This window comes from Peromyscus eremicus, chromosome 10 (assembly GCF_949786415.1).
Source record: "Peromyscus eremicus chromosome 10, PerEre_H2_v1, whole genome shotgun sequence".
NCBI lineage: Eukaryota > Metazoa > Chordata > Mammalia > Rodentia > Cricetidae > Peromyscus > Peromyscus eremicus.
The window spans coordinates 21,589,328-21,604,612 of NC_081426.1; the positions used below are offsets into that span (position 1 = coordinate 21,589,328).

General features: G+C 47.4%; 1 protein-coding gene across 1 annotated transcript in view; it reads left to right on the forward strand.

Moving 5' to 3' along the window:
- Tns3 (tensin 3) overlaps positions 1-14,876 on the forward strand; it is a 146,335-nt gene extending 131,459 nt beyond the window's left edge. The window contains exons 22-28 of the mRNA XM_059275458.1: positions 1,167-1,262; positions 1,901-1,978; positions 2,988-3,065; positions 11,311-11,479; positions 12,979-13,047; positions 13,145-13,171; positions 14,317-14,876. Of these exons, the coding sequence (XP_059131441.1) occupies positions 1,167-1,262; positions 1,901-1,978; positions 2,988-3,065; positions 11,311-11,479; positions 12,979-13,047; positions 13,145-13,171; positions 14,317-14,461 (662 nt within the window). The 3' untranslated portion in view covers positions 14,462-14,876. The remainder of the gene's footprint in view (positions 1-1,166; positions 1,263-1,900; positions 1,979-2,987; positions 3,066-11,310; positions 11,480-12,978; positions 13,048-13,144; positions 13,172-14,316) is intronic.
- The last annotated feature ends 409 nt before the right edge of the window (positions 14,877-15,285 follow it).

Genomic DNA, 15,285 nt, shown 5'->3' on the forward strand with positions numbered 1-15,285 from the left:
TGGAGGCCAGAAGAGGGTGTCTGATACCCTAAAACTGGAGTTACAGACAGTTGTGTGCTGCCATGTGGGTGCTGGGAATGGAAACTGGGAGGCCCAAGCCTTCATTTACATCTTGTGTAGAATTCATATACATTTCATTACATATTGATGGAAATGTAATGCAATATTTTCTATTAGTTTGTACATGAATCAAAGTTTCATGGTATAGAGTCTTCCATTTATGGCTGCATACTGGTGCTCAAAATTTTCCAGGTTTTGGATTTGGGACTAGGGATGTTCAGCCTACACAACAGACTAGAGTCTGGCAACCCCTCCAAGCACAAATCCAGCAGGTCTTGCTCCCAGGAAGTTTCAGCACCAGCAATATTGAGAGGCCAGCTCCTATGGAGGGTGGTAAAGAGCAGTAACAGGAGAGTGAACCCAGCACACGGGATGTCTACTGACTTCAGCAGCCTGAAGGGACTCCTTTTTCTCCGGGTTCAGTTGGTACTTTTCTGTCTTCAGAACATTCTCCATTCAGTGACTGCTCCTGGTGCCTCTTCTCTTTGGGTTCAGCAGCTGGCGTGAACACAAGGTTCTGTTGACTGGCAGTGTTGTGGAATGCTGCTCCTACACAGCAGCATGCTTGTTGCTGAAGGCCTTTCTCTACCCAGCTGTCAGCTCCACCTCACCCAGAGGGCTGGCATCCTTCCAGCTCTTTACTGAAGTCTTTTCTCTCCGAGCCTTAGTGGTCTTTTCTCTCTCAGAGGAATGCAGCTAGTGCTCCGAGGCCAGGGTCGTTCTCAGCTGCCAACCCATCCCTTCTCTGGGAGTACTTGTAGTGTCAGAGGATGTCTGGGGGCGGGGGGCGGTTCTCTTAGTCTCCACATTTTCACTTCAAGAGGTTTTACCATCCACCTGGCTTTTATCACTGCTCACCATCCCAAGGGTGGTTCTAGGCAGCCCCATAGTGCTGCAGTTTAGTCCTATTCAGAGGGAGTCTTCTTAGGTGTAGCTCTGACCTCTATATCTGCAGGAGGCATCTTTTTTTTAATGTCTGTCTGTCTGTCTTGTCTATCCATCCCTCTGCCATCTATCCATCTCTGTCTCTCTTCCTAGCCTTTCCCCCTACACTGAGTCTCCTGTGCTTTAAATTTTAAAAATTATTTTTTCTCTTCCTTCTGCAGCTGGAGATTTGTCTAATGAGCTTGTCCGGCATTTCTTGATTGAGTGTACCCCAAAGGGAGTGCGGTTGAAAGGGTGCTCGAATGAACCATATTTTGGTGAGTTATTTGAGACGCTCTCTTGAGACTTAGCAGGGCATGGATTCCCTCCTTCAGGTGGCTTGAAATTTAAGGGCCTCTCCGTCATGATGGGTTGCTCTCATTTCAGCCCCCAAATCTAAGGCTGCCACCGTCTGAAGTCTTTAAGATAAGCTGAAAGTGTTAATTGCCTTTAAAAGCTTTGTCAGAACCAAGTACATGGAAAGGACCATCCCAGGGCTAGAATAAGACAAGCCAACAAGTACTGTGAAGGTCAGCCAGTGGGTCCCAGCAGGGTTGGAGCCCAGTGTGCCCCCGCCCCTCAGGCACAAGGAGGAGCACACCTACCCCAGAGCCTCCCTCCTCCTTTGTGAATGAGAGCCTTTCGGTAGCCTCTGGACAGACTGGGCAGCCTCATATCCTGCTCGTTAAGAAGCACGAGGCACTTCGCACTTATAAAGGCGATGCGCTAGGAATATACCGCAAGTCTCTTGATCAACCATGTCTTGCAACCTCGACATTTCTGGGAGTTTTGGGTCACATCCCACAGTGGTATTAAAGGCTTGCCTTTTGGGAGTTTGGTCTCAGCTGATTCTCTGACTAAATACACAGCAGAGGAAGACCTTGAAGATGTTCATTTGCTCTTATCCACTCTGCAGGGAGCCTGACAGCTTTGGTGTGCCAGCATTCCATTACGCCCTTGGCTTTGCCCTGCAAGCTACTCATTCCAGAGAGAGGTATGTGGTGGAGGCCTCAGTGTAGACTGGCTGTGTGTAGAATCTTCTGCACTGTTCACAGCATGCTGCTCCCAGAACCTGCAGAGATCCTTTAAAAAAAAAAAAAATCAGACAAAGATTCTTTAATATCATGTGCTCTACATAAACTCCAAAGCGAGCAGGTGGCCACCTGAATTCAGAAGGGAGAAGGCCCTGCTGCAGACAGCAGCTCCAAGATATTGAACATTGGAAGAAGATTCCTAGAAAACAAAGACTCTTAAGCTTAAAATTGTAAGGCACTTGGGGACTAGAGAGATGACTTCCAGAGGATCAGGGTTCAATTCCCAGCACTCACATCAGGTGGCTCCCAAACATCTACAACTCCCATCCCAGGGGATCTGACCTTTCCTGGCCTCCTTGGGCACCAGGCATTCATGAGGTCCACAGACATACATGAATGTAAAACACATTTTTACATTCATTTACATGAATGTAAAATACATAAATAAGTAGTTAATTTATATACACAAACGCACATATGTGTGTGTATTATATATATTCTCAGACTGATTTTCAAGGTCACTTGCATGACAGATTTACAGACCTACAAAATGGGAAATATGCTGCTATGGTTAAATTTAGGTTATGAAGAAACAAGTCTCTTTACTTTTATATTTGTTAGAAAATACCCACAATAATTTTTAAAAATTAGTACCCGGGGGATATAGGGCTTGACTGTGTTCCGGCTTTCCTGTAGGTAAGTGGGTTTGTCTTTAAAATTTTGATCTTTCATGTAAATGGAATCAGAGACCAGGAAAATGTTGTGTGTGGGAGTGGCAGGGGAGGAGGGGGGACATGCCACTCTCATCTGTGTTCTGGGTGGGATTGCAGTTTCTGTGGACTGGACTATTGTCTCTCAAGAGAGTTACCGCCGCTGTCACTGTCTGGGAATCCTGTCATGAAATTGTCTTTGTCATGCGGGCTACTGTGTCGGAAGTCCTTATTTCTCTTGTCTTCCGTCTTCCTGCAGATCCACTGGAGGAGATAGCAGAAAACTCTCCCCAGACGGCCGCCAACTCGGCAGCCGAGCTGCTGAAGCAGGGGGCAGGTCAGTGAGCACAGCCTTGGTTTCTCGGTCTCCGCACCTCCGAGTCGTTGGGCAGAACCGAACTCCGTGATAGAACTTCCCTTTGGACAGTCATTTCCTGCTTTTCTGGGGACTGTGAAGGAAGTTTCCTTTTATAGATGCTTGGCACAGCTGGGTGGGGTGCAGCTGTGAGGAGACACGGCCAGGGCATAAGAGGCTAGAGCTATTGGTCTGACTCGAACAAGACCAAATTCAGTGGAATAAATGTCAAGTCCTGTATTTAGTGTGGGGTGGGGGTGGGCGTGGGGGCGCAGTAAGGCAGGATGTGGGTGACCTGCCTTGCCAGCTGAAAATGCAAAAATGTTCTGTAGCTGTGACTCAACAGTCACTCAAAGTGAGTCAGCTGCTGGGCCCTCTCTGCCATCTGTGCGGTGAGACACACCACCCAGAGCCAGGTCTCCGGAGACCAGGCCACTTGGTTGAAACATCTTTATTAATAGCTCTTACTTCCTAGACCCATTACCAGAAGGTATGAAAGGTCTAGAGATCCCGTAGGAACGCTGGCTCTCCATTCGCAGCATCCCACACCATAGTGTCACAGCGGATGAGCTGGTGTCCTTACACAGCGTTAAGTCAAGTCCACAGTTTACTTAGAGTCTTTTTACAATTTACAACTTCTTGAAAATTTACATCATTTCTCTCCCTCCTTTTCCCCCTCCTACTCCTTCCGTGCCCCCATTCGCTGTCATATTCATGACCCCTGCTTCTTTAGTTACTATTATTGTTACACACACACACACACACACACACACACACACACTGCATCCTTTTAGTGTTGCTCACATACACATGTATTTAGACCTGACCGTGTAGGATTTAATAACACATCAGGGCTCATCCGTGAGGAAAGCTGCATCTCCCTCTGTCAGCAGCCATTGATGGCCTCTAGCTTAAAGTTCACAAGGCTCCACCCAGAGATGGAGAGTTCACTCTTGGTGTCAACGGGCTTAAGAAATCCCTTTGGCATTCACTCATCAGTATAATGTCGCACAAAGTATTTCCTTTGTCCTGAAATTCCCCTCTGCTCTCCCTACTCATTCCTCCCACTTGGTTAAGACTCTCACTGCCACTAATCTTTTTATGCACTCCCCATAGTTTAGACTTTTCTAGAAGGCCTTATGCTGTAAACACAAGCTATGTAGCATTTTCTGATTGGTCTCTTTCACTTGGTAGTATGCATTAAGCTTCTCCCATGGCTTTCATGGATTGGTGGTTTCTTTCATGGTGTGTAGTGCAGGAGCACATATATGTGTTTGTACAGATACCTGTGGGTGCCTGAACATGTGTGTGCACGTGTGTGTAGAGGTAGAAGTCCATGTTGTGTATCTTCCTCAATGACTCTAGATTTTTTTGAAGCAGAGTCTCTCACTGAACCCTTACTTAGCTCATTGATATGGGTAGGCAAGCTGGCCAGCGAGCTCTAAGTACCCACCTGTGTCTGTCTCTCCAATGCTAAGATACAGCAGTACATCACTGTACCCAACTTTTATGTGCTTTCTGGGGACCTGCACTCAAATCCTCAGCTTGCAGCTTCCATGACAAGCATTTTTACCAACCAAGGTATCTTCCCAGCCCTGGGTGAACCACAGCTTGTTTACCCACACAGCTACTGAACAATATCTGGTTGCTTCTAAGTTTTGGCAAGTATGAATAAAGCTTCTAAAAATACCCAAATGCAAGTTTTTGGTCAGTATGTTTCCAACTTCTTTGATTAGGTATGAAGGAGCCTGATTGCTAAATCATGTGGCAAGAGTATAGTTAACTTTGAAAGAAACCACAGGACTTTTTTTTTTTTTTTACAAAGTGGCTGTACTATTTTGCATTCCCACCAGCAGTCGGGAAGCATCCCTTTGCTCCACATTCTCACTACAGGTGATGATGTCACTCTGAAGGATGTGCTCGTTCTAACAGATGGAGAGTGGTATCTCACTGTTTAGTTATCTCCCACTCTCTAGCTAGAATACCATGGTAAAGTCTAAAAAACATCTGTCTCCTCTGTATAATTTGTATTCTTCTAATGTAGTCTGCTCTGTAAAGTTAAATACATCACTGTGACCACTGTACAACCAAAGAAGACTCTCTCATTTGTAATGTGAAATGTGTTTTAGATTTCCAAAAAGATGGCTTACCCATAACCACAACAAAGGTGACAAGGGACTTGCCCCAAGCTAGGACTGTGTCACTGTGGTATCTCTGGGTTCCAGCCTGGCTGCCATTCTGAGGATTGATGTTTAACATGTATGCAGCTGTACAGACCTTAGGTTTATGTTGTTCAATACGGACTATATTTTTCCTACCCAGATGAGGTAGAGAACAAGTAAGGATTGACATCTAACATGTATGCAGCTGTACAGACCTTAGGTTTATGTTGTTCACTATGGACTATATTCTTCCTATCCAGATGAGGTAGAGAACAAGTGAGTAGACACTGGAAAAGGCCTTGGGAATTGTTTTCCTGACCTAAGAGAAAAGCCTTTCCCTGGTTAGCCAGCCTCCCCATTTCTCTTCTGGTTCTTTTTGAGCCTGAGCCAGGCTGGCCCTGGGCCACAGTCCATGGTGGCTACAGGAGACAGTGAGTACCATGTGAGAGGTAAACTCATGGCCCCTAAGTCTGTTTTAAGTGCTCCCTGAAGCCCTCCAGGGTTGACACCCTTGTGTCACACTGGTACATACTGATGTATAACATACTGATACTGTAACATACTGATGTTAAGACATCAGTATGGCCTTTGACTGATTTGATTATTTGATTCTACCTCTCAAAAATGTACTTGAAAATTAAAAAAAAAAAAAACTGTAATGATTGGTTTTTAAACCACAGCTATGTATCAACTTTATTAAAAACATAAAAATAAAAACGACTGAAGAAAAGGATCATGGTGACATCCCAGCCTAGGAGAGCTTGCCTCATGGAGCAGAGTGGGTGGCATAGTCTCATTCCTCTCCGTGGATGGAGTTCCTGAGGTATAGACTGTTGGTCAGAGCCCTCTGGGCGTCTTGCCCATACCACCATCTGCATTTGTGTTAGCAACAAAGCTCTGCTTCTCTGTCGCCATGATGAGTGCCAGAACCAGTGTGCCGCTGCAGTCATCTCTGGTTTAATATCACTCATCGTAAGCAGTTTTTTATAGTTTGTTAACTGTATCCATCCAGTAAATGTCGCATTCAGTCATGCTAATGTCCACTATTGTCCTTGTTTTTAGAAGTTAAAAGTTATCTAAGTTATTGCTTAGAAAACCCAACCACTCAAAATATATATAAATGCTCTTTTAACAAATGGGGAAATGTATTTAAAAATAATGAGCTGTAGCCATACATGGGACATCTGTAACACACCCTTCCACAAAAGACTCAGGGATTATATTATGGAAGAGTCAGAGATCAGGGGTGACTAGGGCAATGTCTTCTGAATACACCATGGCTACTGCATTCATGGACTCATGGTAGCACAAGATGAAGCCAGTCAATAGTCCAACACAGCTGGAAGAGACACACAAGCCCCAGCTCCTAGCTGAGGAACCAAGGACAGCTGATTCCTTTCCAGCACATTGTTTAATATCATATTTTATTGAATCTTTGAGAATTTCTTATAGTGTATTTTGATCATCGTCACCCCAACTCCTCCCAGATCCTCCTCCTGCATGTCCCCATGCAAACCTCATGTCCTCTTTTTTAAAATGTAATAACTTATTGAGTCCAGTTAGTTCTGCCTGTGTACTCATGGGTATGGGGGCAGCCACGGAAGCATAGTCAACCTCCCAGGAGCCACACTCCCTAAAGAAAACCGGCTCTCACTTCCTTTACCAGACACCAGCTGTCCTTGGTTCCTCAGCTAGGGGCTGGGGCTTGTGTGTCTCTTCCAGCTGTGTTGGACTATTGACTGGCTTCATCTTGTGCTACCATGAGTCCATGAATGCAGTAGCCATGGTGTATTCAGAAGACATTGCCCTAGTCACCCCTGACCTCTGACTCTTCCATAATATAATCCCTGAGTCTTTTGTGGAAGGGTGTGTTACAGATGTCCCATGTATGGCTACAGCTCATTATTTTTAAATACATTTCCCCATTTGTTAAAAGAGCATTTATATATTTTCTAAGCAATAAGACTTCATGTGAAACCTTGTCTGTTTAATTATTTGGGTTGGGCATTAAGACATGAGGTTTAACTTAAGGCTGCTTTGAGATTCTTTCTTTTACTGTAACACACCAGGAGTGTGAATTTTCCATGCCACTGAGCACTACCAAGGCAGGGATTCTGCTCACCAGGTCTGGGGGCGGAGCTTGCACCATCCGTGTCTGAGGATTACCTGTGGTCATTTAGAATACCTATAACACAAACGTCGTATCAAAAAGGTGGGGCTATTCTGATCTCTGATCACTGCAGTTCCCATACTCCCCCAACTGAATTCCACTTGTCGTCCTGATCCCAGACTCCTGCTAAGGTCCTTGGAAATGTCCCCTATCTTCACAGTAGAAGCCAAGACCCAGGAACACAGCAGTCAGTGCAGGATGGGAAATTTGATACTAATGTCATTATGACTTTGTTCCAATAGCTGGAACAATTTGTTTCTGTATTTTAAGCCCTCAATTCTTAATTGTTTCTTCTGGAAACTGAGGAGTGTAAGCTAATCCTAAGAAAAGAGGCTCTTTCTCCAGATTTCCGATAGGTCCGTAGATTGTGTGGCTGTTGAACTTAATGCCCTGTGAGTATAAATTAATAAAGATTATGTGTTCTTTTAAGGTTTTTTTTTTTTTTTAAAAGCAGGGCAATGCCCAAAAGAAGCAGGGCATAAATGACTCCTGAGCCTGTTACTTTGTGCAGCCCCGCTTCACACTGGGAAGACAGGGTGGGAGGCTGGAAGTTTCCTAAAGCAGACACTGCTCTGGGCATCAGTCACTTCTGTTCTGCACTTCCCCCTCCCGGGGCTGTCCTCGGTGCACCATTCCTTCACATTCCTATTTGCAGTGTGTGTAATGAGTTTGCTCGTGGTTTGTGGAAACATAACACAAGTGTCAGTTTTTTGTGGCTGTGTAGCTAGCCCTCCATTGTGTAGTTCAGCTATTCATGGTCATCCAGTTTGCCTGACTAGTTTTTCAGTGCTATAAGCCATGCTTGAAGGACCATCTTCCTATTGGCGTTTCTCCAGACTTCTACATATTACCTTAAGCTAAAGTCCCAGAAGCGACACTAATAAATTCAGATATGTGGACCTGAAACCACCTTCAGATGGAAACTTTTCCTGGCATGGGAGCTCCCTGCTGCCAGTCTGAAGAATGCTGTCCTGTTCGATGTCTCATGAGGCCCCACAGCTCCGGGCTCCCCTCACTGGGAGCACTTGGCTCTGCAGGCCACAGGGTATCTGTTTGAGAGAGCCCGACTCTGTGGGAGCTGGTGCTGGCCCACTGTCATGATCATAGGGGACCTGCCTCCAGAGGTGTTATTTCTTCCAACATCTCCCAACACCAGGCTCCTTCCTGGTACCACAGTAGGAGCAATCCTTGTCAGGAAGCTCCCTGTGGTGCCTCCAAGACAGCAGTCTAGTCTGTGGTTTCCTATGAACCACATCTAGGTGTGCCAAGTCTATGGGATTTTCATAGTAGTTAGGTAAAAATGCACGCGCACACCCCCCTCAACACGCGTGCGCGCGCGCGCGCACACACACACACACACACACACACACACACACACAGACTCACACTGCCATTTGAAACTGCATAAGCAACATGACAGGATCAGAGACAGAGTGTTCACCCTCCTGAAGTATGTTTCCATTTTCCAGGCTTCTTTCCAGTGCCTGTTCATAGCACACATGCTTTTGATTTTATAGTTCTAATCATAGCAGAGACGGTTTATTCTGCTTTTCCAATTACCTGCTAACCATTTTTCCATGTTGCTATATAATTTTCGTGATTACCATTTGCTGGTGGCTTCATATTTCATTGAGAGAATGACTTTAACCCTTCCTTCATTCTTGGACATAATCTATTTCCACTTTCTTCCTGCTGTAATTCATATGGGCAGGAACATCTTGCTCTGTAGACTAGCTGTAGCACGTGCTTCTGGAAGATTTTCTTTTTGAATCTTTGCAGAAGTGGGACCTTGAAGTTATTTCCAGGCTTTTCAGATCCTCCTGACAAACGTGGCTAAATTATCCGAAGTGGCTCAGGTTACCCCAACATTAAAGGTACTCATTCCCTCAGAGCTTTGTGAGCTTTACACCTTGGCCAATTTTAATTTTAAGAATTTTTGACACCTTTCTGTCTTTCCCAAGAGAACACAGGAAAGCCCTTAGTTTAGCTGGGAGCTGATGTGCAAGCCACCCACCAAAGCTTCCAGTTCCCCTTTAGTGGTCTCGTCTGGGACTGTGAGCTAGGTCTGAACATTGAAGTTATCTGTGAAGTTTGTTCTAGCAGAGTCACCTTGACCTGAACTTAGAGGGGTGATGACTGCCAATGTTCCTTACCATCTCTGACCTTAATCTCCTTGTCTGTAAACTGGAGGTGATAAATATAGACTGCTCTTTGGGGCCTTTTGGGATTGTTATTAATAAGAGGTACTAGGTTAAGTTCAAGCTAGTGAAAAATTATATTTGGGTTAGAAATTTACATAGATTTGCTTCAGGAACAGTGGCATTTGCATACCGGGATGGTTCAGCTCCTTTCCGTGAGTGTAAATGTAAATAAAGTTTGCAGACCAAAAGTCTCTCAGATGAAACTCTATTATTTGTGCATTTAGAAAGTCTTATTGGGTTGGTTTGCAATGCTGGGGCTGGGTAAGTGTTCAACCGTGGAGCTGAGCTCGTGGCTCTAATCCTGGCTAAAGGCAACAAGGGCGACTTGTCTCGAGTCTTTGAGGTTCCTTGTTCCCTCTCAGTGTCTGCTCCCTTCTCAGGACAGGACAGATCTTCCTCCCTTGCCTTTCTCTTCTGGGGCCAGTGAAGCTTCGGTCCTGACTGACTGCTAACTTCTGAATGAAGGGAGGGGCTTTCCTTTTGCGATCATCTTGTCAGTGTCAGACCCCATCCATCTCCAAAGGGATTGCAGCCCACTGGTTGAGAACCACTGCTCTAGAGGCCTCTAAAGCAGAGTTAGTATATCCCCGTGCCCCCTTCTGCAAAGTGGAGCCAGCGAGGGCAATTCCACTGTTAATCCGTTCTTGTGGTTCTGACATTATACAGGATGGGGGCGTTTATAAAGGAGAGCATTTTGGCTCACGTTTCTGAAGTGTAAGCATGATATTGTCATCTGCTTGGCTTGTGCTGGTTTGTACTGCTTGAACTCTGGCAGGAAACAGACTGAGGAGAGAGTGGTATTAAGGGAGAGCAAGAAAGCAAGCCAAGAAGGAAAGCTCAGTGTTGTAGCCACACCCACTCAGGTCTGGTGAAGCCCTCTTAGTGTCCTCATCACCCCTGACGGCCTCTACAGTGACAGTCAGATTGCAGCAGGGGTCTCAGGGGGGACAAACAGGATCATTTCTAGGGAAGGGCCCTTCTCGATCTCTGCACTGGAGGCTCTGGTTTCCTTCTTGAGCTTCAAGCAGAGCCTAAAGCATGGTCTGTGCTAACAAACCAGCTTCTACACTCTCAAATCTGTGTTAGCCTCTGCTTGTAATGCAGGAGTGGGGGCTAAACGGGACAGTGGGGTACTCAGGGCTGTACCTACACTCAGTCACTTTTCCTCACCCCCTGAGAGGAGATGACTGCAGAGAACACCCTCATCTGGCAGTGTAGGAAGTTGGGACACACGGGAGGTGGGGGTCTATGCACTAAGCTACTGGGTGCAAGCCATCTCTCCAGGGCCCCTCTGCATGCCCTTCCAGCACATTATGCAAGTAGTAATCACCTCATGGATGTTTCTCAGGAATTCCAGTGTCTGTGCTTATCACATTTTGGGCATTTGTATTAATATAACCATTGTGTTTACTCTCTCTGAGACCAGGGAAGATCCTGGATGAACACAGCACTTCTCTCACCAACAGGCCACCCCTAGTAGCCTGTTATATCCTCTTCTTGGCACTGGAGCCAACTTGTGCTTGGTACTGGAAAGCAGGGAACACGTGCTTGCCAATGCTCCTGGCCTGGGTCACACATTCAAATTATTCCTGATCTTTTCCTCTTCTGGTTGGTCTCTCTCCATGTGCCAGAGCGTGTGTGTCCCCAACAGTCCTGGCTAAGGCATTTCTCATCCCCTCCCCATTGTCTTGCAGCCTGCAACGTGTGGTACTTGAACTCTGTGGAAATGGAGTCCCTCACGGGTCACCAGGCAGTCCAGAAAGCCCTGAGTATGACCCTGGTTCAAGAGCCTCCTCCAGTGTCCACAGTGGTACACTTCAAGGTGTCAGCCCAGGGCATCACCCTGACTGACAACCAGAGAAAGTAAGTGTGGGGTGGGAGGGGTGTGGAGGCCTGAGGTCAGCAGCGGGTGTCTTTCTCAGTCATTTTCCATTCTTTTCTTTGAGACAGGATCCCTGAGTAAACCTAGGACTCACTCTTTGGGCTAGACTAGCTGGTGAGTGAGCGCCAGGGATCTGCTCAATGCCATGCCATTCTCCCAGTCCCTCCAGCGCTAGAGTTAGAAACTCACATCTGCATACCCTGATTTTACATGGGTACTGAGGATTTGAACTCAGGTCCTCAGGCTTGCACTCCAAACGCTATCCGTGAGCCAGCTCTCCACCTTCAAGGCCATTTTCCTTTAAGTATATTTTTTAAGATGCGGAATCTTTTAAGTCATTACTGTAAAACCACTGAGATGGACCAGAATCTACTGGAGTCTGTTTTGGTATCATCACTTCCATAACTGGTGGGCAGCTGGTGTTAGTCAAAGTAGCGCAGTGTGGAATCCGGAGCCCTCGGGATGAACACACGGGGCATAGCCCAGACCATCCATCCTGAGCCTGCTGTGCACCAGCAGCCCCCTGCAGTCCTCCACACCTACCCGCAGCCTCCCTGCAGTCCTCCACACCTACCCTCAGCCTCCCTGCAGTCCTCCACACCTACCCGCAGTGCCCCCTTGCAGTCCTCCACACCTACCCGCAGCCTCCCTGCAGTCCTCCACACCTACCCGCAGCCTCCCTGCAGTCCTCCACACCTACCCGCAGCCTCCCTGCAGTCCTCCACACCTACCCTCAGCCTCCCTGCAGTCCTCCACACCTACCCACAGTGCCCCCCTGCAGTCCTCCACACCTACCCTCAGCCTCCCCCGGGGCCAGTTCTTTAAGTGAGACCCTGTCTTCATCTTCTCAAGTTGTCCAATAGTTTGAAGACCGAGTCTTCCACCCTCCACTTGAGGATGAAGCCGCTGGGCTGAGAGCAGGACCACAGTGCAGAGTGTGGCTTTGCCGATCAGGGCTTCCCCCACACTTGCCGCAGATGACCCTGAGCAAACTCCTTAACTCTCTGGTGTTTGGTTGTTTTTTTTCCTTCTTTCAAACCTATGCCAAAATACCTACCGCAGAATTGAGGAACTCCAATAGAAGTGCAGTGGGCACATGTCATGCAAGGTGCTGTGGACGTGGGCTCAGCCTTGGGAGAGCCAAGGGGTCCGGTGGTCCTGAGCTGCCTCCTGTGTCTTACCACTTGCCCCTCCAGTTCCTCAGAGTTCCTAGATCCGTGCCTGCCTTCCCTGTGACTGCCACTGTCACTCTTTAGGGCGCTTCTCTTGGTACTTTTCAGAACCCTTCCTCCCGGTTTAAGGTTGTTGACTGTGCACAGACACAAACTCTGTTCTTCTTCCCAAATAACAAGTAAAGGCATCAAGCAGTTTCTGCTCCACAAATCATCCCACTGGGGAAATGAGGAATCTCCCCAGCCCATCTCCCATCACCCTAAACCCCAGTGACTGGAGCTACCTTCTCTCTCTACCTCCCCAACAGGCTCTTCTTCCGGAGGCATTACCCTGTGAGCAGTGTGATTTTCTGTGCTTTGGACCCACAAGACAGAAAGTAAGAATTTTCCATTTTTTATACCCGAAAAAAAGTACACTTTCATACGTTAATTTTAAAACGTTAACCTAAATCCTTTTTCTCGTCATTTCTCAAGGTGGATCAAAGATGGCCCTTCCTCCAAGTAAGTAGCTGGCATTTCTTCTCTTTTTGAGGATAATCACAAGGCGGAGCTGAACTCCGTTCTAGATTTGCAAAGAAGGGCTTGTTTAAAAGACCCAACAAAACAAAGTAGTCATTGTCAACGGGATGGTGTGTTTGGGTTAAACCGAAATCAGAAAATAAGGATAAGTGTTCGGGTGTTAGAGTACAGGCCTGCACAGTGTTGGCTTGTCCTCTGTGGTGGGATGGATGTGCACTGTCTATACTGTGTCTGTGGTGTCCTTTTTCATACACACCCAGACAGATTTCTTAACCCAGCCATTTAAGAGGTGACAGTACTGCTGAGGCCCCCAGACCTACGTGTGTGAGCAGGACTGAAGCCCGTGCCCAACATTTCCCAAACTCAGGGATTGTGTTTTGTACCTATGGCCGGCGAGTTCTCATTGCCTGCTCAGCATTGCTGTCAAGGTAGTCAGGGGAGCCTAATCCTCACCCCCCACTACAGAGGCTTCACCGTGCCCCCCGAGGTTGGCTTCCTCTGCATAGTCTGCACTGCCCATCTCCTGTGTTCATCACATGCCCCCTTCCCTGCAGGCCCATTGCAGAGTGTTTCCTACTCTGGAGAACTGTTTAGTAGTAGCAGACAGCCACAACTTCCTGAAGTGATCATAGTCTCACCGGCCTGAGAGGAGTCCTTGGCATATTAGCCTTCTGGCTTGGATGTCTGTCTAAGCAGGCCTGGGTGCTTCTGGCATTCCTCCTAGAATCCCTAAGGCCTTGACTTTCTAAGGGAGACCCTGATTTTACATGGCCAGCTCAGGACTCTGTAGAAGGTGTCCAGAAGATCCCTAACCCTCTCTCTAGAAGAGGTGCTAAGGAGCAAGCAGATCCTCCGCTTTGATTCAGGGTAGGCTGGCATTCCTCCAGGCTCAGTGCTCATTCTTCCTGCAATTTCCAAGGACCAGAGGGCAGGGTGGTGACCAGGTCTCCAAGCTAGTGCTTGGCACATCATGACCTTCTGTAGGCACAGTTGCTATTGCTCCCAGGTTGCTGCTGTGTGAAAGTTTGATTCTGCATGCCTGTGTGGTGCATATATGTGTGATGATGCATGCATGTGTGTTGCTGCACACTGTGCTGGCTACTCTGACCTAGACTTGTCTCTTGCAGAGTCTTTGGATTCGTGGCCAGGAAGCAGGGCAGTGCTACAGACAACGTATGCCACCTGTTTGCAGAGCACGACCCCGAGCAGCCTGCCAGCGCCATTGTCAACTTTGTGTCAAAGGTCATGATCGGCTCCCCTAAGAAGATCTAAGCCCCTCCTAGCCAAACCCACCAGGTGCCTCCTAGGGCCCTCGAAATGGCAGTGGGGTGAGGCGGGGCCCCCATTTGTACCAGACTGACAATCCTCACATTCCAGACCCGAGAGAGGAGAATATGGCAGCTCTTCAAACCAGGAACAAACAATGTCACCACAGATTGGCCTTTCCTGAGAGTGACTTCTCACCCAACACACTTATATAGTCAAGCGCGTTTTGAGTAGAAGGATCTTGGGCCAGGGAATGCCTCCCCAGGGTCCCATGGACAAGGGCTGTACAAGAAGAGAATATAGAAGACAAGGCGGCTCTGAGTCCCTGGCTCACTAGCATCTGTGTGGATGAAGGGCACCCAGCCTGCTTGGCAGGGACTGAGTAACCATGGTGCCCCACTTGTCAGCAGAAGCGCTCTGTCCAGCGCTTGTCTTCTACATCTTGTCTTTCTACAGCAGACGGTGATGCAGCTGAGGAGGGGATGCATGGTTAGTGAAGGTTCGCGCAGGTTGGAACATGGTGGGAATCTAAGTTAGGGGACCGTGGAAGGGATCTGCAGTGAGGGCAGTGGAAGCCTCTGGTGTCGGGAGGAACACGCAATGTCAGAGACCCCACTGCTGGTGGTAAGGACTCCATGAGGCTGCTCTCAGGCGGCCAGCTGGGCTATGGAGAGCCTAGAGGACCTTGAGAGGAAAATGAGAAGACGGAATCAAAAAACGCCATTTTATATAATTTATATTTTACTTATGCCAAATTATTTATAACCGCTTGCCATTGCCATACTATATCCATATCAAATGCTGCAGCCGACTAAGCCGTGATTGCTGGA